Source organism: Drosophila serrata, unplaced genomic scaffold, assembly GCF_035046125.1.
Source record: "Drosophila serrata isolate PLE 108 unplaced genomic scaffold, ASM3504612v1 contig_276, whole genome shotgun sequence".
NCBI classification, from domain to species: domain Eukaryota; kingdom Metazoa; phylum Arthropoda; class Insecta; order Diptera; family Drosophilidae; genus Drosophila; species Drosophila serrata.
The window spans coordinates 4,300,345-4,323,336 of record NW_028257174.1 but is presented as its reverse complement, the minus strand read 5'-3'; the positions used below and the strand labels follow the sequence as shown (position 1 = coordinate 4,323,336).

At 39.4% G+C, this 22,992-nt stretch overlaps 6 protein-coding genes across 8 annotated transcripts; 2 read left to right on the top strand and 4 right to left on the bottom strand.

The window, feature by feature from the left end:
• Nucleotides 1-95: 95 nt before the first annotated feature.
• Nucleotides 96-2,652, bottom strand: Nipsnap (protein nipsnap). The gene is made up of 6 exons (XM_020947049.2): nt 2,588-2,652; nt 2,159-2,307; nt 1,222-1,401; nt 857-1,150; nt 654-796; nt 96-584 (listed from the first exon to the last, which is right to left on the bottom strand). The coding sequence occupies exons 2-6, from the start codon at nt 2,227-2,229 to the stop codon at nt 436-438; spliced, it is 837 nt and encodes a 278-aa protein (XP_020802708.2). The 5' UTR covers nt 2,230-2,307; nt 2,588-2,652; the 3' UTR covers nt 96-435.
• A 485-nt stretch (nt 2,653-3,137) lies between these two features.
• On the bottom strand, nt 3,138-11,519 carry dpr18 (defective proboscis extension response 18). Its single transcript, XM_020947073.2, has 8 exons — nt 11,093-11,519; nt 8,499-8,824; nt 6,220-6,810; nt 5,549-5,736; nt 5,241-5,454; nt 4,855-5,182; nt 4,676-4,800; nt 3,138-4,607 (listed from the first exon to the last, which is right to left on the bottom strand). Exons 2-8 carry the CDS (start codon nt 8,668-8,670, stop codon nt 4,489-4,491), a joined length of 1,737 nt encoding a protein of 578 aa, XP_020802732.2. The 5' UTR covers nt 8,671-8,824; nt 11,093-11,519; the 3' UTR covers nt 3,138-4,488.
• Nucleotides 11,520-11,809: 290 nt separating this feature from the next.
• Nucleotides 11,810-14,297, bottom strand: LOC110179507 (uncharacterized). Of its 2 annotated transcripts, XM_020947084.2 has the most exons (8): nt 13,946-14,297; nt 13,774-13,878; nt 13,563-13,706; nt 13,378-13,489; nt 13,185-13,318; nt 12,989-13,129; nt 12,759-12,920; nt 11,810-12,661 (listed from the first exon to the last, which is right to left on the bottom strand). In XM_020947084.2, the coding sequence occupies exons 1-8, from the start codon at nt 14,147-14,149 to the stop codon at nt 11,894-11,896; spliced, it is 1,770 nt and encodes a 589-aa protein (XP_020802743.2). In that variant the 5' UTR covers nt 14,150-14,297; the 3' UTR covers nt 11,810-11,893. The 2 variants fall into 2 exon arrangements, with proteins under 2 accessions (XP_020802743.2, XP_086691732.1); XM_086835606.1 differs by lacking the exons at nt 13,378-13,489; nt 13,563-13,706; nt 13,774-13,878; nt 13,946-14,297 and having other exon boundaries at nt 12,989-13,112.
• Nucleotides 14,298-16,493: 2,196 nt separating this feature from the next.
• Nucleotides 16,494-17,484, top strand: LOC110179539 (uncharacterized). Its single transcript, XM_020947119.2, has 2 exons — nt 16,494-16,650; nt 16,708-17,484. Exons 1-2 carry the CDS (start codon nt 16,623-16,625, stop codon nt 17,394-17,396), a joined length of 717 nt encoding a protein of 238 aa, XP_020802778.2. The 5' UTR covers nt 16,494-16,622; the 3' UTR covers nt 17,397-17,484.
• A 1,762-nt stretch (nt 17,485-19,246) lies between these two features.
• Slc25A46a (Solute carrier family 25 member 46a) lies at nt 19,247-21,457 on the bottom strand. Of its 2 annotated transcripts, none has more exons than XM_020947250.2 (5): nt 20,925-21,457; nt 20,746-20,868; nt 20,531-20,670; nt 20,134-20,473; nt 19,247-20,078 (listed from the first exon to the last, which is right to left on the bottom strand). In XM_020947250.2, the coding sequence occupies exons 1-5, from the start codon at nt 20,954-20,956 to the stop codon at nt 19,310-19,312; spliced, it is 1,404 nt and encodes a 467-aa protein (XP_020802909.1). In that variant the 5' UTR covers nt 20,957-21,457; the 3' UTR covers nt 19,247-19,309. The 2 variants fall into 2 exon arrangements, with proteins under 2 accessions (XP_020802909.1, XP_020802910.1); XM_020947251.2 differs by having other exon boundaries at nt 20,746-20,841; nt 20,925-21,435.
• Ogg1 (8-oxoguanine DNA glycosylase) lies at nt 21,279-22,964 on the top strand. The gene is made up of 5 exons (XM_020947252.2): nt 21,279-21,713; nt 21,769-22,089; nt 22,150-22,636; nt 22,697-22,824; nt 22,898-22,964. Exons 1-4 carry the CDS (start codon nt 21,601-21,603, stop codon nt 22,787-22,789), a joined length of 1,014 nt encoding a protein of 337 aa, XP_020802911.2. The 5' UTR covers nt 21,279-21,600; the 3' UTR covers nt 22,790-22,824; nt 22,898-22,964.
• Nucleotides 22,965-22,992: the final 28 nt, after the last annotated feature.

Sequence of the window (22,992 nt, the reverse complement as noted above, 5' to 3'; positions counted from 1 at the left end):
GCTTTGATAATTAAGAACGAGGATCTGACATGCCCCCAAATTCTTTAATAAAAATCCAAGACTTTCGACCCTTTCAAATAAATTAGTTTCTTTCGTTTTTACATGCATAGCGCTGCTTTATGTAACAGTTTCATAATAGCTTTATTTCTTTATACTAACAACAAAAAAGATTTGTTTTCTTTAAAATTTTTTGGGTTAAATTCAAACGTTGTGCTTACATAGATCGATCATAATATAGTTCCGGAGGCATGTACAAATTGAGGAGAAATATGTCCACTTTGACCTTAATTTATACTAAGAGAACACTAAGATGATTAAATGGGTGGCTGGCATTATATACAATAACTCGCGACAGCAAGTGCCGACACTTCTTCAACTTTCTAGATCGCGAAAAAACAAAAAAAAAAGAGAAACCGAAACAGTCCACCTTCTTGCTTATTGTGTGGGCGAGAATTCAGTGGGAGCTAGGACGCGGCAGTGCATGTCGCGGATCAGGGGCACCGTATAGGCCACACACTCATCCCAGCCGGGGGTGCGCCAGGAAGCCTCCCTGGTCTCCTTGCGGTCCTGCAGAGATTTGTAACCTGTGACGAATAAAACCAAAATATACATATTAAGTACCATGAAAGGTGGCATGAACAGGCAGTACGTACACCAAATATGATGGACATTATACAGACGTCCGATCTGCGAGAAGAAACCGGCGAATGCCTCGTTGTTATGCTTGCGATAGTTAATGGCCCGGGCCCAGTTGTTGCCCCACTCGATCATGGTGCCAGGGGTCAGTCGATAGGAGCTAAATACAATGTATATAAAAATCAACATAGAAAAAACGATGTAATATATATGTGCATACCGCATTTCGTAAATATTCTTGCCGGGACGACTGGCAATCTGTGGCCAGTAGCTGAAGGCCAGGAGATATTGCAGATGGCGGGAGCGCAGGAACTTGGAGCGTTCATGCATTAGGCTGAGGTACTCTGGATCGTTCCACAGGTCCTCCTTGGCCTGATCGATTTTCTCAAAGCCTCCGGTGTACTTCCACAGATGCAGGCACTGATCCATATCGCCCACCTGGACGGTCCAAGAAGCCACCAAATCGCATGAGAGATTTGCCTTTTTATCATTGATTAGAGCCACCGTCGTTTTGCTACAATATGAATGAAGTAAAATATGTTTTACACTTAATGTTTGCTTAATTTTAATTATAGTTATACCCACTAGTTGTTAAGATAGTTGCTCATGGAATCGGGCCTAACGTTGTGGGTATGCAGGGCATATATAATTTCCTTGTCGCTCAGCATGCGGCTGTGCGGCTCCTTTGTTGGCTCTATTTTCCGAACGAGCAGCTTTGAGAACCATGATTCCGAATCCTTGCAGCTAGCCGTGGTGGACAGGGCACTTAAAGGAGGAGAGGGAAATAAAGAATATGGATTTTAAACTCTGAGCCTGATTAATCGAACTCTGATTATATTTAGGCAATCTCCACAATGGCTCCCGTTCCCTTTTTTAATAATAATCTTATCTTTATCGATATATATGTATTCAGGCCCTCATATCTGTCCAGAGATTGTATTTCCTTTTTTAATTAAGCAGCCTTGCATACGTGGATATGGTGGATATATCTTGAAAGGGCAATATTACAATTTTTTAAATAGAAAATATATATTTATAATAAAATGGTATTTAAAGAATATTGCCAAGATATATTTTTGTAGGTTCTAAAATGGTCCAAAACCTTCTGTGATCAAAATAAAACGTAGAATTGCAGTTTTTAGACTCCAAAGATTGATTGGAAATTTAAAATTTAGCAATATAAGACAAACATTTCAAAAGTTCCTATATTTTAGGAAATATTTAAGACTTCATAAATAAGTAATTGCAGACATATACACTAGATTCCAACATTGTTATACATATATGTACATACATATATTATTTTCTAACATTATCAGCTTGAATCAGTCAATATAACCTGGAAAAACGGCCGAATTATTCACGAAAATTAAGAGACTACCCTATATCTTCTATGGAATCGACCTTATGTTCTCCATATATGAAATATATATATTTATATACATATATAGGGTATATATGCACACACATATAGAGACACAGCTGCGGCTGTTTTGAATATGCATGTTGTTGTTTGTCTTACCGGACAGCCAGCAGAACGCTGTGGTTGCTGTTGTTGCCGCCGACGGCTAGGAGGTTACGTAGCTTCAACATTTTCGATGCGGAGATCTCGGCCGAATTGTGCAGCGATGCAGGGAGTAGGAGGCGGAGGCAGTGATTGTGCGACGGAAACTGCAAAGAATCGGGCGACTGGTTAGCGGTGTCGGTGTCACTGTTATCATTACGTTCCCATTGTGCCGCCCGTTGCCGCCTGTCGCGTGAACTTTAGTCAAGGTGAAGTCAGAGTCACACTGGCCAGTGCAAATGCGCCGGCGGTCGGAGGGGGGAAGGAGGTGCCTAACGTTGTCCTTCCAGACCTGTGCCCTCTCCTAGTGAATTCCGCCCACTACGAAAAAGCACTATTCGCACGCAGTTTGCAATGGCAGCCGGAGCCAAGTTCGCACGCACTCACTCTATATGTCGTTGCGGTGTTATCAAAAAACTAAAATAATAAGATCCAAACGAAATGTTAACGTTAAAAGAAAACAAAAAAATGTGGCCTATAAATAATAATTGTGTAGTTCGCAATGGAACTAGATCGAGTGAACCAGCGAACGATACTGCAGCCAATCGATAACGATATTAATGCCGTCATGCAAAGGGCAGACCGTTTTTGGCGAGGCAAGCAGCTGTTTTTTGTTTTGGTTCTGGAAAATGCTAAAGAAATTATCACCAGAAGTTGTGATAGACAGACAGATTCTAATCGGATATATCTTTATACATAGCATAAATTTCATATATATATTCCTAAGTCCAGTTCAAATAAGTTAAGTTAAAATATAATAATGGTATTTTAGTGGGAGCACGGCAATGAAAGCAACGTTTGAGCTTACGAACTGGTTCGATAAGTTAATATGGCGGTATCTATCGAAAACTATGGTAAGCCGCTTTTTTTCAAATATCTCTCAGTGCTACGTTATATATTCATAGTATGCCGAAAAATAAATGCATGCCATACTTACTATAGTTTATATATTAATGGTTCGTATATTTGAAAGTATCGTTTTTGATTTACTCGTTTAATAATAATACATTGAGTGTAGTTTAACAAAACGTTTTCATTTTCGTAGGCAGGCATCGTATGCATTGATCCTAGTAGATTGCCTCCCAAATAATACCACGTACATATATATTTAAGAACTTAATGTATAATCAACATGGTTAGGTTTCGAAGAACAATGAGAAACGAAATGGAAAATATAACTACATTCGTAACTTACAAATATTATATTATATTTACAGAACTATCAAACGCAAATGGTAAATTTTTTATACATTTTCTAACTTAGAAAATACGAAAAGAAAACCATACTGTTTAAGCTCACTGAATTTGTAAAATTTTCATATCTTAATTTTTTATATTTTATTTTCAAGAAATAAATTAGTTATGTTTAAAGTAGTTCTTAAGTTTTTGGCGGGCGTCATTTTTATATTTTTAATAACTGATATTTTGGACTTTATACAAAAATGTTGTTGTAGTTTTAGTTTCGTTTTGGATCGTAGAAAAATGTAACAATTCTAAATTATAAATATCCCGATACAGAGAAACAAGAAGGAATATGGTCTTTTAAAAGGATTCATAAGAAAATAAGGCCAAATTTTAATTGTTTAAGGAATCCCATTTCTCTGTCTGGTGTTTGGGTTTGTCAATTTTCAATATCTTATTCAGATACATAAGTGAAAAGTTCACACAAAAAAATTAGGGCATTAAGCTAAATTAATTTCCCAGTTGGTCACAGGAAAGGATTTCCCCGCAAATCGGTTTGATCAGTTTTAATGGAAAACCAACATAAGGAAGCGCCACAGTTTCCAGTTTTATTAGAGTCTTTGTTTTGAAAATCCTTGTCTTTTATATATATTCTTGTCACTATATAATGAGGTCCCCATATTGGTTCCTAAAAGTTGTTTCCTTTTTTTTTTAATATAGCTGCATTTCTACCAAAACAGTAGGGTCCTTTAAAAAAAGGAATACATCAGCTGGCGTTTGTTCTTCTTAAACAAAAAGATTTTAAATTAAATAGATTAGTTTCTAAGAAAGTTTCAAGTGTTTATAAATATTAATTGTATTTAAGTATTTAATATATATTTAGGGAAATAAATAAGGTCAAACTGTGGCGTTTCCTAATACTGATTATACAATTTTTTAATTTCGACTAGACAAAAATATTGCCCTTCTTCCGGTAACCGACTTTAGATTCTTTTTTTTTACACCCCGATATGCCCTTAATCGCAAATATTTACTACGTAAATGATTTGTGAAAATGGGCTACAATATGTTGTCTTGATGTTAAACATTCCTCACATTAAAGTCCTTCACTTTTTCGCCAAGTGTAGAGAAATATGGACGACGAGGAGAATAACCAGGAGCGCAGCAGGTGAACAGATTTGAAGTCTGGATGCTATGTTGTGTTGGACAGCCGCGGGTAGTTCCCCTATTAAAATTATAGTTTAAGCTTTAATAATAAACTTTTTAATTAGTGGATGGAAGGAAGAGTCGCACCTGTGAGTACCTGTACTTGGACAATTACAGTAAACAGTCTGCCAAGGGAACAGGAATAGTTGCCACTATCTGAGAGTTTGGCATCATCAATGGAAATACGACTAGTTAGCCATTTATCTGAAATGCTAAAGGTGGGGGAATATATAATAAATAATAGCTATAGATTATATATGTGCCACCTTGATCGCTTGTTGGTCAGTCCCTGGAGGGGCTCCTCATCCTTTGTCCAGGTGATAAATTTACTAAAGTATTTCTCCAGCTCCTGGCCCGTGAGCTTCAGCTGATCCTGGCTGGCGTTGCCCAATAAATTTGGCTCACCGCTCGACTCGTTATATAGTTTCTGGACGACACCCCCTTTTGTGGTTTCGGTTGACTTGAGGATGGTGTAGCGTTCTTTAAGGAAAAAGTTTCGCGATATTTGGCACTGCAGATCGACGGTGCTGCCGGATTTGTAGTATCGATCCCCCACATCCCGTTCATGCTCGTCGATTATCCTCAGCGGGGGTTCTGTCACAAAATTCAAGTTACAAAATCACCTCCCAAAGGACATCTCATTAGGACATACCCAAGATGGTTAAGTTCGTGGTAAACACCCGCGGCGGATGAGTGGAAACCTGACACATGTATATACCGGCGTCCTCAGTCTGCGTGGGATTAATCAGTAGCCGCCAGTTGTTCGGATATTGGAACTTGACCCGTATCCTTGGGTCGCCGCTGTAGGTGACATTGCCAACGGTCAGCAGGGATACCTTCTCACTCGTCCGTCTCACCCACATGACCTGGTAAGGCAAGTGATATATGTATATGTATATATGATTTATATTTGTTTGTTTTGTGAGGATTTAATGACAATAATAATACTCTAGGACCCACCGTCTTGTCCTTGAGCATGCCAACGCGGCAGTTGAGCACCGCTTCCGTAAACAAGTGCACGGCGGAAACGAGGTTCTCGCCGGAGGCACCCGAATTGACGGGCTCCTCGAAGAATGGCCCCCAGTGGTGCTCATGGTGGTGCTTGCTGCGGAAGGTACGGGGTCGTTCCGTGTCACGAGAAGCGGATCCTGCGGAGAGAGAGCGAGTAATGAGGATTCCAGAAATATGTTAAAAAGGACACTCGAAAAAAACTCAAAGTAACCTGAGAACAAATTAAGCTTACAAGTGGGCTAAGACAATCCAAGGCATTAGGCATTTATAGAAGAGTGGCAACAAAATTACGTATACGCACTGATGTACATAGTAGTTTCCCATTTCTTATGCTTTTTTCTACATATTTCTTTAACTTTTCATATTTTTTAAAGTAATTAAATCAATTAAATTAATCAAGACAATCAAGGCATTGGGCATTTATAGAAGAGTGTCAAAAATATTACGTATACGCACTGATGTATATATTATGCTCCCATTCCTTTAGGCTACTTCATTGCTTCTTTTATATATTTCTTTAACTTTTCAAATTTTCTTAGGATATTCTATAAATGTTTTGCTTTTTCGAGTGAACTGTGGGATTTGACATTGGCCTTGGGCCCGCCCCCGTTTTGACTTACCACCACCACCCACACCCACTGTCCAATGGTTCCTGGAGCGCGTGGAATCGATGGGTTGCTTTATGGTGCTCTTGGCACTTTTTAGGGTTGCCGCCAGAGTTGTTGCTGTCGTTGTTGTTGCAACAACCGCCGTTGCCCCCGTCGGCAGCTGCTCCTGCTGCTGCTGGTCGTCCGCTATCAAAGCGGGGCGCCCAAAGCTAGTAATTAAATTTTTGATTGGCGTGCTATTGCTAATCTCATTGCTTCCCGCCGCTTTTACGGAAGCCCTGTCCAGCCGCACGCCCGGGTTAATGGCGAAGTGCGATAAGTCTGCCGCCGCCGCAGCCACCGGCAATGCTGCCTCGGCAGGCATTTGGGATAGGGATTGGGACTGGGACTGGGACTGGGACTGGGATTGGTCCTGGTATGTGAGAGCAGCTGTGCTGGCGCTAGCTCCTGTCGAAGGATAACCAGCGGCGGTTGATGAAGTCGTCTTCGTTGTGTTATAGTCATCAAAAAAGTAGCTGTGATTCTCGCCGGCGCCGCTGGAATGCTGCTGGGAACCCGTTGTGGCTGCCGGTGATGCTGCTGTGGGTTCAACGGATGCAATGCCTGTGAACGGTTGGTTGGTTGGACAATAATGATAATATTTTATGTTAACTGGAGTCTGGGATGATTCACGGGTGATTTAACTAGTTATTTTCCCTTGCTAAGCATTCGGTTATAGCAAGGATAATGCCTAAAGTAATGTCATAGTCTTACTTTGAATGGGTTTCATTATTTTAAGTAGTTTGTAGAATTTATTAAATTATTATAAGTTATCTTTTCTTTATAAAATTTGAAAGATATGAACCGTAATTTAGAAGTGGCACAAAAACAAGTAAAGATATGAATTACCTTTAAACAGTAAGTATCTAAGACCAGTAATTAACTATGGTCATAAATAAACTCTGAGCAGTAACTATCTATGACTAACTTCTAACTTTAAACACTAGTAAACAATGACTTGCAACTTTTGATTCACAACACATATCTGGGACTTGGCTGGTAGAAGTCACTTCGTTCCGGGGAAGATAGAACCAGTTGGGAATCATATGATATGATGATTAACTATGAAGAGTAAGTATCTATGAACAGTAAGTATCTATGACCACTAATTAACTATGACCAGCCAGTACCTACGATCAGTAAGTATCAATGAACATTAAGTAACTCTGAACAGTAAGTATCTATGACCACTAATTAACTATGACCAGTAAGTATCTATTAGCAGTATGTATGTATAATCAGTTACTAACTTTGAACACTAATAAACAATGACTTGCAACTTTGCAACACAACACATTTCTGAGACGTGGCCGGCAGCGGTCACTTCGTTCCGGGGATGTTTGAACCAGTTGGGAATCATAAGATATGATGATTAATTATGAAGAGTAAGTAACTCTGAACAGTAAGTATCTATGAGCAGTAATTAACTATGACCAGCAAGTACCTATGATCAGTAAGTATCAATGAACATTAAGTAACTCTGAACAGTAAGTATCTATGACCAGTAAGTAAGTATCTATGACTAGTAAGTAACTAAGATCAGTAAGTATCTATGACTAGTAAGTAACTACGATCAGTAAGTATGTATGACCAGTAAGTATGTATGATCAGCTACTAACTTTGAACACTAGTAAACAATGACTTGCAACTTTTGTAACACAACACATGTCTGAGACATGGCTGGTAGAAGTCACTTCGTTCCGGGGATGTTATAACTAGTTGGGAATCATAAGCGCAGATGTGCGAGATTTGTTTTGGAACAAAGAGCAAGCTATTTGAATGAAACTATGGAGTTATTCTTCTATATAATTTTACTAGTATATAATTCGGAGCATGACGAATCGGACTACTATATATATAGATATATATATCTGAAATAGGAACAATCAGAAAATTTTAAGAAAAGAAAGGTCTAACTTTTCCAGTTTTCAACAGATTTTCATCAAATTTGATATAAAGCCACTATATATTAATCTAGAATTTTGTATTAAAATTTTAGTCAGAAGCTTGCCAAATTTTTCTAGCTCTCTATTTGGTTTTATACAAATTTAAGCATATATTTAAATTTAAATTATATCAAATTTTCAAATATATTATATGGAACAGTGCCTATCTATAATATCTTCCTACCTAAATTGTTGATTTATAATATTATTAGAGAGTAACAATATAATAAACATCTATTGAAGAGTAATATTAGATGTTCTTTGTATATATTATTTTTATTATAGTGCTATGATTTAATCACTCACATAGAACGGCATGAATTTGCGATCCAATTACTGTGACAATGGCCAGCAGCCGGAGGAGTCTCAGGCTACTCAGGCAGCTGCTGGGTTGTGAACTGCTGTGGGATAGTGGCACCGTCTGGGCCGCGCTCGATGCTGATGATAGTGCCCAATGTGCTCCTTTGGGACGCCTCATCCTTTGCACGTGGGTACGTGGCTTACGGATTGTGCTCGATAGAAATCAGAAAGCATCATTTTAGTCCCGGAAAGCCGATAACTCCGCCGCCGAGATCGATAAGCCGATGGTTTAGCGGAGCGGCCTCAGCCCTTCCTCAGAAACCTTCAAAATGCTGCAGGCAAATGGGATACATAATAATGAACGCAAATAAATAAGAAGAAAATCTTTATTGCTATTTTATTTTTGTTCAAGCTTTAAAGGTTTTTATTAAAAGCTCTTTACGTTTTGCTTAAGCCTCTTTTCGCTTTTTGTATTTTCTAAAATTGATTTCATGTTAGTTATTTGATTTTGATTTAATGCATTTATTAGGTAAACCCCACAGAACCATTCTCGATGCTCAAATGTACCTGTCACACCATTCACTGAGCTTGTTTTGTGACATCCTTATGCCGACGTGCCTCATTTTTTCGCTATGCCCCCGGGACTAGTGGTGTAGGAAATCATGGGGCGTATACGTAATATATTTTAAAATATGTATGTAAGCCAAAACATGCACATATATACATTTATTTTTTTGGGAGAATAAAGTACATGGGACAAAAGTTATGCATATTATTCTATATGTCTTGTTATTTCCCGTATTAAACAATTTATTTTGATGGCCAAAAATGGCTTAGGCACGCACATATGTGAGTACTCGGCTAAGTAGGCTACATTTTTTTGTTTGGTTTTTCCTTTATTTTCCTAACCCTTGACGCAACGGAATGCCAATAACTGGGAATAATAACACATTTAATTTGTGATCTTGGGAAATATTTTGTGACTAGAGTTAAGCACGTAATGCTAAATGGATTTTGACCGTCATTTTTATAAACATTTATTGCCATACTTAAGATTGGGATATTGTTTGCAAGGAACTTTTCATTCGTTGTTTTGTATTTAAGTCTAGACTCTCTCTTTAATTTACGACTATTTATAGAAGGCTTTAAGAATAATTTAATAAAACGTTTTTGCTGCTTTAACAAAAGACTATATGCCTCTAAGTTCCAATTAAAATTAAATTTTAATAATTATATCGTGACATTCCCTAAGCCGCTTTCCTTTCACTTTGAACCTTGTTAGGGATTAAGGTGTCCATCAGAAGAACGCGTTAATATTTCAAATATTAGTTTTAATAAAAAAAAGATAAATGTTTACTGCACAAAATGTTTAATATGTATTAATATTATTAAAGTATTATAACAATCAAAATTGAAAAGGAAATAAATATGGTAAAGATAATCAAAGGAGTTAGGAATACCAACTGAAAAGAACATTAATAGCCTAAATACAAATTCTCTTTGTCATTTTTATAAGATTACTTATATTTTTACTTTCTCTAATATCCTTAGCATATTAAAGTCTAAGTCTTTTCTATTAAACACCTAATATTTTGAGAAAATCATAAATTTCTTTAAGGTTTAGCTAAGGTTTCGGTAAAATAAGTCAAGAAAAAACCAGGCCCTGTCAAGGAAACAAGACATATTCTAATAAAGTTGAACAACTTTCTTGGACTTGGTAATTCTTGTTCATATATCTCCTTGTGCATATCTCCTTACACCCATATATAAGTTCCCAAATACACCCCTCATGGTACCCACTTAATCAAATTGCCAAGGTGACATGGAAATGGAAGTGGCTAATTTCTATAAATCACAATATTTGACCCAGATAGCTTATGATTCACTGGTTAGCCATAACGTCTGGTTTCCTTGCACAAATATATGGTGATGCGGGTGTTGAAGATATCTAGGCTGTTATAAGTAGGCTAATTAGCACCTTGTACTTAAGATTTATTATTTCTTTTACCTAACATCTGATTAATGCAATAAAAATGTAACAGAAACTTGAGTTTACTTGCAATTAAAAACTCTATACTAGCTCAAGGCTTCCATGCAATTAATAAAACCTTTCAATTTGTTTTCCTTCACCTTATATGTGTGAATCCCTTCAAGGACTACCCCAAATATTCACCTGACTAGGACAACCGGACAAGTGGAGGCTTGTTTTTCAGATTTCCACTGACAAAACCAATTTACAACTTTCCCAGGACACAATTACGGCGGTGACAAGCTTGATTTTATTTTGCCATCCTTGTTTGCTGGTAAAATCATTGCCTATATTTTACCGCTGCGTACAAGGGGATAATCCAAGGAGTGTGTGGCAAGGTTTTTACAGTTCTTGGACAACTTTTGGTCTGGTGTCGGACACTCTAAAATTCGATAATAAAATGTTCAAAGTTACACTCTGTTGTCCTGGCATAAAAGCCATCTTATGATCTCAGTGAGTCCTTGAAGGCATTGACTTTTAGTGCGACAGGTGAAGGATGTCGTCTGAGTGACTTAATTAAGGGCTTTATTATCAGATTTAATTGGGAATATATGCATATCGTTTCACTTACCCCTGGACCTCTAGAGTTTCGGCTTCCATTCGAGAAATGAGACTGTCAAATCACTTGACTCTTGACTTGAATTGGCTTCAATCTTGCCACACTTGCACTTTCGCCTTTGGGTTTTTTTTTGTGAACAATAAAAAAAGGTAAACAAAAATACTACTCGTGCCACATTGATTGGTTCTTAGGCAGCATCCTGTTGTTTGTGTGGAGTCAACAAAAAGCTACGAACTTTTCCTATGACGCACTATGGCACTGAGACTGGCACTGGCTGTCGCGAATATTCCACATGCGATGACCACGACGAACTGTTAAAAAGACGACAATTGGCTCTGGTTGAGGCGACGTGTTCCATCCGCGCTATCCGGAGCACGTAGGTATCGCTTATCCTTGGAAACTGTAATGAACTGAACTGGCGTCCAGCAATGCCAGACTCTCCTGCGAGCATCCGAGGCGGCAGGACACTCAAAACCGAAACCGAGTGGAAGCTTCAACCCCGGCTGCACACTTGCTCCTTCCCCTTTTTTTGCAGAGGCACTCATTCGCTGCTCCTTTGGTGAGTTCACCACAGCATGTCCTTGCAGAGTGTCCCAAAAGCTCTAGAGCTTTCTCCTGGAATACTGGGAATTTTTCAGGGCGGGGAAGAACACTTTATGAGTGAAATAAATATCCCAACTCAAGGATAAATAGAATAGGATTTCAAGATGGCAAAGAAAACACTTTCGATTACTCACAAGTAATAATTTTATAATGCTGCGAACGTGAAAATATATGTATATATGTAAACAAATTGATTGAAAGGGGCAGATTTTAGGCATCTTCGGGCCCCGTCTCAACAATGCGACTAATGATTGGAATATCCTCGACCTTGGTGCAAATAGAAAGGGTATTGATATCCAGGATACTCTGAATGTAATCATGCCGGAACTTCTCCCACTTGCGTGTCTTCAGAAAGTTCTTGAACAGACCCTCCCTGGTGGGGATATTGCATTCGATATAGAAACGTTTGCGCTGCCACAAATTTCCAGGATTCTGGGGATTCTCGAGGAGCCAGAAGCGCGGTATCAGGATGCACTGGACCGTGGTGCGGGCCATGATCACGCGATGGGCACTCGCCTCGCCAAGCCCAAAGATACCGCCATAGGACAGAGAGCCCACGTCGATGAAGTGTGTCTCATAGCGATCCGTGTCCAGCGATTCGCTCGAACCCTTGCTACGAACACTCTCTGGCGTCTCATGGGTGGCGGTGAATATCTCGGATTCCTCCGTCTCGTACTCCTCGATCATTTCGGTGCTCTCGGTCGACCGGGAGTGCTGCGTTGACTGCGAGTAGATACTTTCATCGGTATCCGAAAGATCGTAGTAGTCCTCGTACTCTTCCTCGCCCTCATCCGCCCCGGTTAAATATCGCTCGTAGAGCTCCTTAGTTTTGTTCGATTTCCCACCCCGAGTAATCCGGTCCCGGGTGCGTCTTCGTGACTTTTGGCGTGACCCTTCGCCCTTTGTGGACCTCCGGATGGCAGATCTGGTCATTTCGGCACACGCCTTCTGTATCTCCTTCAGGCCCATCCGGCGAAGCTGTCAAGAATTATTATGATAAGAGTGAAAATGAACCCTTTATCCTTTTAAGCCCAACGTTCATTTAACCTGACCAAATCCCCTAGAAGGAACTCACCCCCCGCGCCTTGCTCTGTTTTTGCTCATCATTCGAGGATGTGCTCATTACATACGCTTGTGCATCGAATTCTTCGCTCCTATCCTTTGATATATCATCCACAGACAACGTCTTGACCACCTTGGCCAGCTGATACACCTTCTCCCGATTAACCATATTCACCTGGAGAAAGGAATGAGTGGTCAGGGACCAAGTGGAATCACTTGGATTCCATGCAGACAGAGGCTCACCTTCATATGGAGACACTGCAGTATGACACACTCTCCGCTGAGCACAAAGTAGACGGGACTCATGGAGCCCTCGTCCTCGGTGTAGATCGTTTCCAGGGTATCATACTGTTGTATATTCGCGTATCTGCAGGCATTCACCGTCTGTAGACGTTAACCATGGAGTTGGAGGAGGAGAATGACTAAAAATCTCACTGACCTGCTCCTCGTTGAAGAAATCAAAGTAGTCCAGGGCTTTCAGGGCAGCCTTCTTCTCCAGCCACAGCTTCTGCATTGAATGCATCAGGACCAGTTCGTAGACATGCTTAAATACGACCAGGAGCTCACAGTTGGCTATTATATATTTGAGTTACTTAACTCGGCTAATGCATGAGATCTCCCTCAAAACTTACATGTGGCCACATATGTATTGGTCCTGGGGGAGCTCTCTAGAATATCTATGTCCCCAATGCAATCCCCTGGCCCGAAAATCGCCTCACTGGTCGGCTCTACTACCTTGGTGTTCTTAATACAGAAGCAGATGAAGTAATATACCAAGCAGATCTAACCAAGGATTCAAGGATCTCAGACAGCTCACCTTATTCAAGATATTCTTGGACATTTCCACCTCACCGGCGATTATAAAATAAATGGTCACTGGCTGGTCACCCTCCTTCATGATGGTGCGTCCCGAATTGACGGCCATGAACTTGACATACGGCACCAGGCGAGCGCGTACCTTCTACAAGGACACGCCAGTAGGATATATACCAATGGATTATGGTTTTGAATAAATAAATATAGCCCACCGGTGAGAACTTGGAGAAGCAGGACAAGCCGGCCACAATGTTGCATAGTTTCTTTCGCTCGTCAACAGACCGCGAGGAATGCGGTGTACGCAGCAGAGATTTTTCCTACAATTGGGATTAGGTTCATCTGGATAAGATGGAATCCCTAAGGCAGAGGCATCGGATCACTCACCGCCATGGTCATCATGCCAACCTTGCGCTTCTGGCGCACCGACATGGCCACGTTTTTCTTCACATTGAGGGACATACCCGTTTCCTCGGCGGCCTCATTGAGCCACTGCATATTGAGGATAACATTGCGGACCAATCTCTTAAACTTATTCTTGGCAACCTTCTTGTTCGGCCCCCCGAATGCGTCACGTTGGCGCTTTGACATGACCCCGACAGATGTCCCTAAGGATGTGTTATGTATATGTTTTTAAATGTTTGCCTTGCTGGAAGTTTCTATCACCAGAATATGGATAATTGATTAGCTATAACAGTGGAGAGGTAAAGTATTATGTGACTTTAAGGGCAAAGGTGAGCTGTATGGTATCTGCTTTCAGACTTTCCATAATTTAAGTTCCTATAATCTTACCCTATTACCTAGAATTTATTGTTGAGTTTTCCAAGGAACCATTGCTTTTTTTATAGTCTACATTATGGCATATTTTGTTCTGTATCCTTTCAATTTCCTTACTGTAAAAGCTTTTTTGGTTTTTCCAACCTTTTGAGCTTTTTTTGTGGCTGTAAAAACTGGGACACTCTTTTGCTATCAAAGCGAACAAGCTGTTGCAATTCGTAAGGATAATAATAAGAAGAAAAAATCAATAAGGGCATTATATTAATGGCGTCACAGTTCCCTAACCTGATTGTTTTATTTCGAATCTTGTAAAGAGACTTAAATCCGTTCAACTATCTTATCTATCTATCTTTCTATATTATCGTAATATAGCGCCATCTATGGGGTACTGCGATTTGATAACTACTTTATCGTAGGGTGAAAGGACCTTACCTTACGATATTAAAAGCGTTGCATGGCTCAGAAATGGGGAAAATCATAAATTTAATAAGTTCAAAAGGTATTAAAACAACTTTAACAGTAAATGCATTTAAAATTGAAAGCTAGAGCTAAAAATCTCTTTCAGGAATTGATTCCTAAAATATTTCAAACAGGAAGTCCTTTACTGCTGTAATTTAATCAACATATCAAAGTTTAAAAAATTCATAAACAAGCCAAAAAATGCATTAATTTCAAATCGGAAAGCTCTCCTATGTTAGTTGTTATTATATTTATAAAGTTGCATTCAAATTAAAAAAATTAAAATGTTTGCCAATTTTTGAAGATTTTAACAATGTAACCCCTTTCCTAATTTTTTGAAAAATTTAAAATTAGCGAAAAAATTTTGTTGTTTGCAAATATAGCTAGAAAGATTTGCCTGTTGTTGCTGATCAAGAATATATATAATTTTAAGCTTCTGACTAAAATTATAATAACCTGCAAATGTGAACTATTAATAATTAAGTGAGGCTGTTAATATAAAACCGTATCTTGGCATTAAGTTATTGGCACTGGATAAATAATAAATAAAGGCATAGCTAGCGCAACTAATTCTTAGTCTAAGATAATAGCATAATATAATTGTCATTGTTAAGACTTACCCCAGTAGGTGGAACACGGCGACTTTAATTAGGCATGGTCATCTTCTTCCTGTTTATCCATATCCATTCCATATTGTTGACAATATTTGGGTCAAAGTGCACAATCACTATCACTGATAATGCCACGTATATAGTGAGCCAGCTTCCTGCTGGTCATCCAGATGCATTGCATCCGGTTAATCGACATTATTTGGGCCAAAGTGCACAATCACTATCACTCCCACTATCACTGGAGATGTTATCACTAGTAAGGCCACGTACATACTGAGTCGGCGCGCCTTCAGCGCCCGTATTTATACTATTCCAGCAAAGAGATGATCAGAGAAAGTGTGAGCGAGAGCGCGAGAGGGAAAGAGATGCCTCTTGAGTGAGGCAGAGTGGGGCACAGTGAGTCAGAGAGAGACAGCGAGAGTAAGGGATCCCAGAGAGACAGAGGGCGGCATACATTTAACGATTGTTCCCATATATATATGATATAGTCGACCGATTTTGATAAAATTAATACAGTAATTATAAAATAACACCAAATGGCTATATCTTTAATTAAAATATGAAGAAAATATGTTGAAAATTGGGAGAAATTGTTTGTTTTAAATAAATGTAGCAATCGTTCCTATGGCAGCTATATGATATAGTTTTTCGATCCGAATTATTTACTAGTGAGAGTATATATAGTCCCCTATATAGAAGACTGACTGCAAAGTTTTATTTAATACTGAGATCGAAGCGGACAGACGGACTTATCTTGATCGACTCGGCTGTTGATCAAGGATATATATATTACATACATTATATGGTCACTGCGCTACTAATTTAAAACAATTATATATATAACATAATAAAAGAATTGAAGCAAGAATTTAGGAATTACATTGCATCAACAGAATTGAAAAATTGATCTTAAAATATAACTTTATCTTTTAAAAATAAATCATTTGGAATGTAGAATCTAAAATATTTATAAAAATTATATATTATTATTATTTATAATAACATATACCCCATGCATGAAATATTTCTCAATCGAATTGGCATTGAGTCCTGCCTTCTGTCAACCTTCCAAATAAAGATTCGTATAGAGCCTCATTTCCGTTTCGGCTTATCTAGTGTTAACATATCTAAAAATACTACGTAAAATAATTTTGGAATCGTAATATTTTCATAAATTTGTAATAAATTTTATAAAGTCAATATCTGGCGCTTTTATCATGCAATTCGACCGAATTGAAGATTCAAGTATTGTCTTTGTTGGTATAGTAATGCATTTGCAGAAATTTAGTGTGTTCGCGGCAGGTAACCCCACGGCAACGTTGCTCCTGCCCAATGCAGCATCCACTCTCGTGGCCTTTAGCCTGCTAATGGCTCTGAGCAAGTGGCGTCCCATCCGAGGACCGGCGGGCACCACCATGCATCTATCCCATCGCATATTGCGTCTGCTGGTGGAACTGACGACCATAACCAGTTTGGTCGAATATTTGCTCGTCAGGATATGGGTACCCATGCTGGTGGCTCTCATCAAAGTCTGCGATTGGATCACCGAGGGATATCTCGAACAGAATTTTCCCAAAGTGGCCAACTTTGTAGATAAGTCTTACTACACCATCCGCTTTGTGCTAGCATGGATTGTAGCCACCAGCATCCATGCCCTCCAACGCTGGCTGACGACCATCAGCAAAAATAACATCGATCTGCCGATGGAGCAGGAAGTTGGCGGCGAACTGGAGCTCTGTCCTTATGATCATTCGGAGGACATCGTCAAGGTATACAATCCTCCCATCGTTTCGTTCTATGGCGTGGCTTCCACTCGCAATCGGAATGTGAGGGTGTTGGCCATCAGTCACAGTGACCGAATCAACCGTTTAGCCGGACTCGGACTCCTTGAGGACATCTTTCCGGGGCCGCCACAGTTCCCTTCTGATGTGGGTTTAGTGAGTGGCTCCCAAGAGGCGGACCGCAACCCAAGGATGCTTCAATTAAATTAAAGTCATCAGAAACAGTAATACAGAAGTCAAGTAGTTTTGTTTTCCAAGTTTTAGTTTTGTTTTATCATTATAAAATAGTAAAAAGAGATGGGTTGACTTTTATTTATAATTAGAAAGAATGCACTAAAATGCATTCAAATGAAATGTTGATTTACTTTATTCTTTTCTTCTCATTTTCTACTCTTCCAAAGCCATTTTATTCGGCAAAATTTTAAGTTAAAACTTATTTCTAAGCTTATTTTCGTTGCCTAAATTAAAAAATATATATAGTAGAAAACCAGTATAATAATTGAGAAAACAAAAATCGGTACAAAGACAAACTGGAAGCCCAATGCTATCCACATAACTAATTTAAGCTTATAGCCTATAAATATATTAGATATAAAATCAGGATAAAACGAATCATGGTTAGAAGAACCAGTCCTGTTTTTAATTCGCTTCCGCGTCGAGGCTGACTTCCGGTTGGAGTCCATTATGAAATTGTGTAGAGAGAAGACCAACTAAATTCGGCCTTATAAATAAGGAATTTATTTATTTATTTAGTAAATAAGAGTTTCACTTAATACGCTTACTTCTCAAGTCAAGAAACAGGTTTCCCCAAAATTAGTTTTTACTTTATTCCCTAAAAGAGTAAATATTTCAATAAGAAAGTTCAATATTAAGTTAAATAGATATTACCTTTTGACTTGGAGGCAAATGTTTCATCGTAATTATTTTTTTAAATCAATAATAATTATAAAAAAACAAACTTTTCTAAAGCTTTTTCTTTGTTTATATTGTTTAAGGTTTTACTTCCGGTTGTTTGCTTTAATAAGACTAGGGTTTTATGTTTTATTTTTGTAATAATTAACACTGGTAATTAATCACAATAATTATTTAATATTTTATTATATGAGCACTGTTTTTTCTAAGACATAGAAATATATTTAAAGGGCGTTGCAATGGTTTTCCTACACCGTCAGAGAGTCTGTATCCGTTCAAGCTCTAAGATAAAGTGAATAAAAATCTGCTACTGAATATATTAAGAGCTAAATATATTCAGTAAATGTTAATGTATGTACAAATGCACATATATATACATATTCTACAGAAATTCCTAGCCATCCTCAAGTTACGCTCAACGATCGGTCTCAACAGCAGAACGAACAACATTTTGTCTATGAATGCATTTTGAATAGGCGTAAATTTGAGAATGGTCATACACTGAAAGCATAATATATAAATTTAAGAATAAATAATAAGTATTTTCTCATTTTTATAGCTAACTATAAGATCCTTATTATATCCGGAATATCAAACAGAATGCAGAAGCACGTTTCTAACAACATTTTCAAGCAAAATTTACTTTTTCATTCCGAATAGATTTTAAACTCAAAATGAAATGATTATAGTTAGTTTTTCAGTTCCAAATGTTTATTATATCAATAATGGAAAATTAACAAGACCATTAAATGAGTAAGATTTTGAGTTTTAATTTTTTTAAATGTTTGTGAGAACGATTATTATAAATGTATTTCATAACAACTTACCTGAATACCATAATTTATCTTAACAAGTTAGCTACAAAACTATATCTAAAAATCAATTACTTTCTAACGTTGAGGGTATTTTTGTAAACTATTTTCATGCTGATAAAGTCCTAAATCCTTAAGCATATAGCAATTATAAAAAAAATAATAATTTAAACATGGAACATCCTAATATATAAATTGTTTCCTCATCTACCACTTGGTTATATTGAAACTTTTGGCTAACGATGTACTAAGCAAAGAATTATTCATATCGGAACCCTGAGACTCTAATTAAAAAGAATTGTGCTTCCCCATTCAGTTGAGAAATAAACTTGACAATTTCGAGATTTAAATTATAACATATAATGTACATCGTATTCATAAATAATTGGACAACACCGGCTAATCGACTGAACTCTGTCCCACACTGTTAACTTCCAGTTCGGTGCTGGAGACACTCGGCGATATGGTTGTGGAGCCCGAGTTGCCAGCAATGCCATCCAGATTATAGTACTGAACTATTCGCGGCGGCGGTCTGTTCGATATGACCTCTGTTATCTGGTTCACAATCCATTTGGCCAGCTTAATAACAGCCACATGGGCAACGAACTGCAGGATCATGGCTCCGAAGCCCTTGTAGAGTCCGCCCACGCCCTCCGTGACCATCGTTGTTTGATAGCAGTCAACGAAGCCCTGATAATTGGTCAGGATTGGCACTACGGCATAGCCATTGTCCAGGTTGTCGATGATCGTTCGAGTGCCTTGCAATTGCAGGCGATGCAAAATAGTCTCAAGGGGGAAGAATATCACCTCAGTGGTCAGCATGGCGATCAGGCTGGCATATATCTCGGCATTCTGATGCTCCAGCGTACTGTCGACCAGCTTGCCAGACTTCTCCGGGGAAAGCGTTATGCGTCGCCGCATAATCCGCGAGGAGATGCCGCGTATGACCAGGTTGAACAGATACTTGGTGATGCCGAACGAAACACTTGGCCCGATCAGCGCCCAAGCGGGTAGCATGCGACCCTTTTGCGGGGAACTCCAGTAGAAGAGTCGGAGGCTTCCCTCGCGGAACACATCGAATAGTCCGGGCTTCTCACTGGCAATGTCGCTCTGCACTGTTTCCACCAAGGAGGCAGCATGGAAGGGCACAACCAAGCCAATGCTTATACTGCAATTGGAATAGCTAATACATTTGCTGAGGATGAAGCGAGAGGCTTAATCACCATTTCAAGATAATGTGCTGTCCGAATCGCTTCAGTGTAGTGCGGCTATCCACGTCCTTGGGCCAGCTGGTGAACTTCGAGATGACATCGTCGATGGCCAAGGTCATGCCACGCACCAGCAAGCAGCTGCCCACACCCTTCCACAGCGTGGTCACGCCCTGTCGCCTATGCAGGTGCACGATGCTGGGCAGAAGGCTGAACGGATGCAAGTGGTATCGCTTCGAGGCATTAAACACCTGGCACTGTCGACGAAGCACTATAAACGGATGGCTCAATAGGTTCTCGGTGACCAGAGAGACCCACTGAACGCCCACGACCAGGTACTTGCGGATCGATGTATCTGCAAAAATGGAATATGAATATCCACTATGTGCGCCTAACCGGTTCGGCAACTAACCATCCTCCTGATTATCTATATACTTATGCTTATCCAGCGGCAGCGATAGGGGATCGTCTAAAGTGAGATATTGTAGTTTATGAATGGCATCCTGGTCGGCATTTATATTGTCTACAATCGCCTTCTCGCGGCCTTCAACGCTGGATCAATGGAGGAGTCAGGAATTTATATAATTCAGCTATTGGATGCAAAGATAATGAGGGGCTGTATCGTACCTGCTGCCCAGGTGCTTTTTGGGGCTGCGAAACTCGGCGGACCCCGCCTTTTCCTTCTCGATGTACTCATCACCTTGGCCGTGCTTCGCCTCGAATCTGTGCACCGGATGGAAATCGGAGTTCCTATTAGCATTGTGTGAGTAGCAGCAGTGATTGTTTTGCCAAACTCATGTACGTACTTTAGACTGGAGTAGTTATTAAGGCCTGCCATGATTCGGGACACGTGTTCTCCTGGCTGTTATGATGTGAAGTAGATGTTCCTGCTGCTCCTTTTCAGTTCGCCAGCGTAATATTTAAGGCATATTCAGTTGTTTTTAAGTTTTTGCTACTTTTGATATGCGAAATGTGTGCCGTAACCAGTGCGACCGCATCTGTGCCGCTCAAATATACCACGGGAGCGAACTTTCAACCACAGCAGGAACCATGGTGGAAGCAAACAAGGTGGTGTCTTTCTACCTCTTCCTGAGGCTTTTCTAAGACACCGGAGAGACACAGCAGATGAGTCCACCTGCTTTATTTACATCATGGCAGGCACAAAAGACAAAAATAAAACCAGCGAATAGTATTCTTATCAAGAGCAAACCGGGGGCTTAGAGAAATCACTTTAAAAATTCATAAATGTTGTAAATTATATTCCTACACAGTTTTATATATTTTATTTTGATTTGCCTAATTTCGCCGTTTCATTTTCAAGGCCAAGTGTATTTAGTATATAACAGCGTACCGGCTTTGGTCACACTTGGATAAAATTTATAAACAAATCTGCACCGGCGGGAACAATTTACTTGTATTATGGATTTTGCGTCTTAATTTTACCCTCTTTGAAGGGTATTTTGTGTTAGAGATCCCAATTGGATGTCCTTGCACCATCACAACATGACAGCAACTCTGCAGGAAACCGGAAACATAGAGCTGCCAGCCGAGGCATGTGATTTGGAGCGCAGTTTGCTTGGAGGACAGAGTTTCCGGTGAGTAGCTTTACCTGGAGGACACACATTCCTAATAATAACACACATTTTTTAGCTGGCGCTCTCTTAAAGCCGACGACGGCAAGACAAAATACTCTGGAGTTGTTTCCAACATCTATTGGGTGCTCCAACAGGAAACATCCCACATAACCTACGAGGCATTTGCTGAGTCCACGTCCAGGATTGCAGTGGACTACAAGTCGGTAATAGCCAAGTACCTGCGTGCAGATTTTAAGTTAAAACAGCAACAAGCCGAATGGACAAACAAAGATGAGAATTTTGCCAAATTTGTGGGCAAGCCGGTGCGCGTTCTTTCACAGGATCCACTGGAGAACATAATAAGCTTCATATGCAGCCAAAATAACAACATTAAGCGGTAAGGAATACACATTACAAATGTTAATGTAAATATTCATAATAATCCCTTTTCGTTTAGCATATCAGCCATGATCCAATGGTTTTGTGCCACTTTTGGCACCAAACTAGGTCATTTTAATGACTGCGATGAGTATACCTTTCCTACATTGAAGAGCTTCGAAGGCATGGACTGCGACAAATTAAATGCTCAACTGCGAGCCGCTAAATTCGGTTATCGGGCAAAGTTTATAGCCCAGACCCTGCAGGAGATACAAAAACGAGGTGGCCAGAACTGGTTTATCGAGCTCCAAAGCCTACCGTACCACGAGGCGCGTCAGGAACTGGCACAGCTTCCGGGCATTGGATTTAAAGTGGCCGACTGCATATGCCTCATGTCCATGGGCCATTTAGAGGCCGTGCCCGTGGACGTGCACATATACAGGATTGCCCAAAAATATTACCTGCCCCACCTGAGCAATCAGAAGAACGTAACGAAAAAGGTTTACGAAGAAGTTTCGAATTACTTTCAAAAGCTACACGGAAAGTATGCGGGTTGGGCTCAAGCGGTGAGTCTATACATATTTAAAACCTTATGTTCCTACGTTTCTTATACATGTATTTTGCAGATTATTTTCTGTGCTGACCTGGGACAATTTCAAGAGACTCGAAAAGCTGGTGGCAAAGTAATTTCAAATAAAAAGGGCTTGAAAAAATGTTGATACTAAGGGATTATATCTCAATGAGCGAAAATCAGGTAAAAAAAACAAGCAACAAAAGTATTAAAGATTTTCACATAAAATGCCCTTTCGTTTTTGTATCCAACTAAGATGTAATATGGTGTCCAACAGGGGAATTCCCTGGAATACGTATCCATATGGAAATTTTGAAAATTAACGTCTCTGTGTTCTTTCTCACCGTTCCA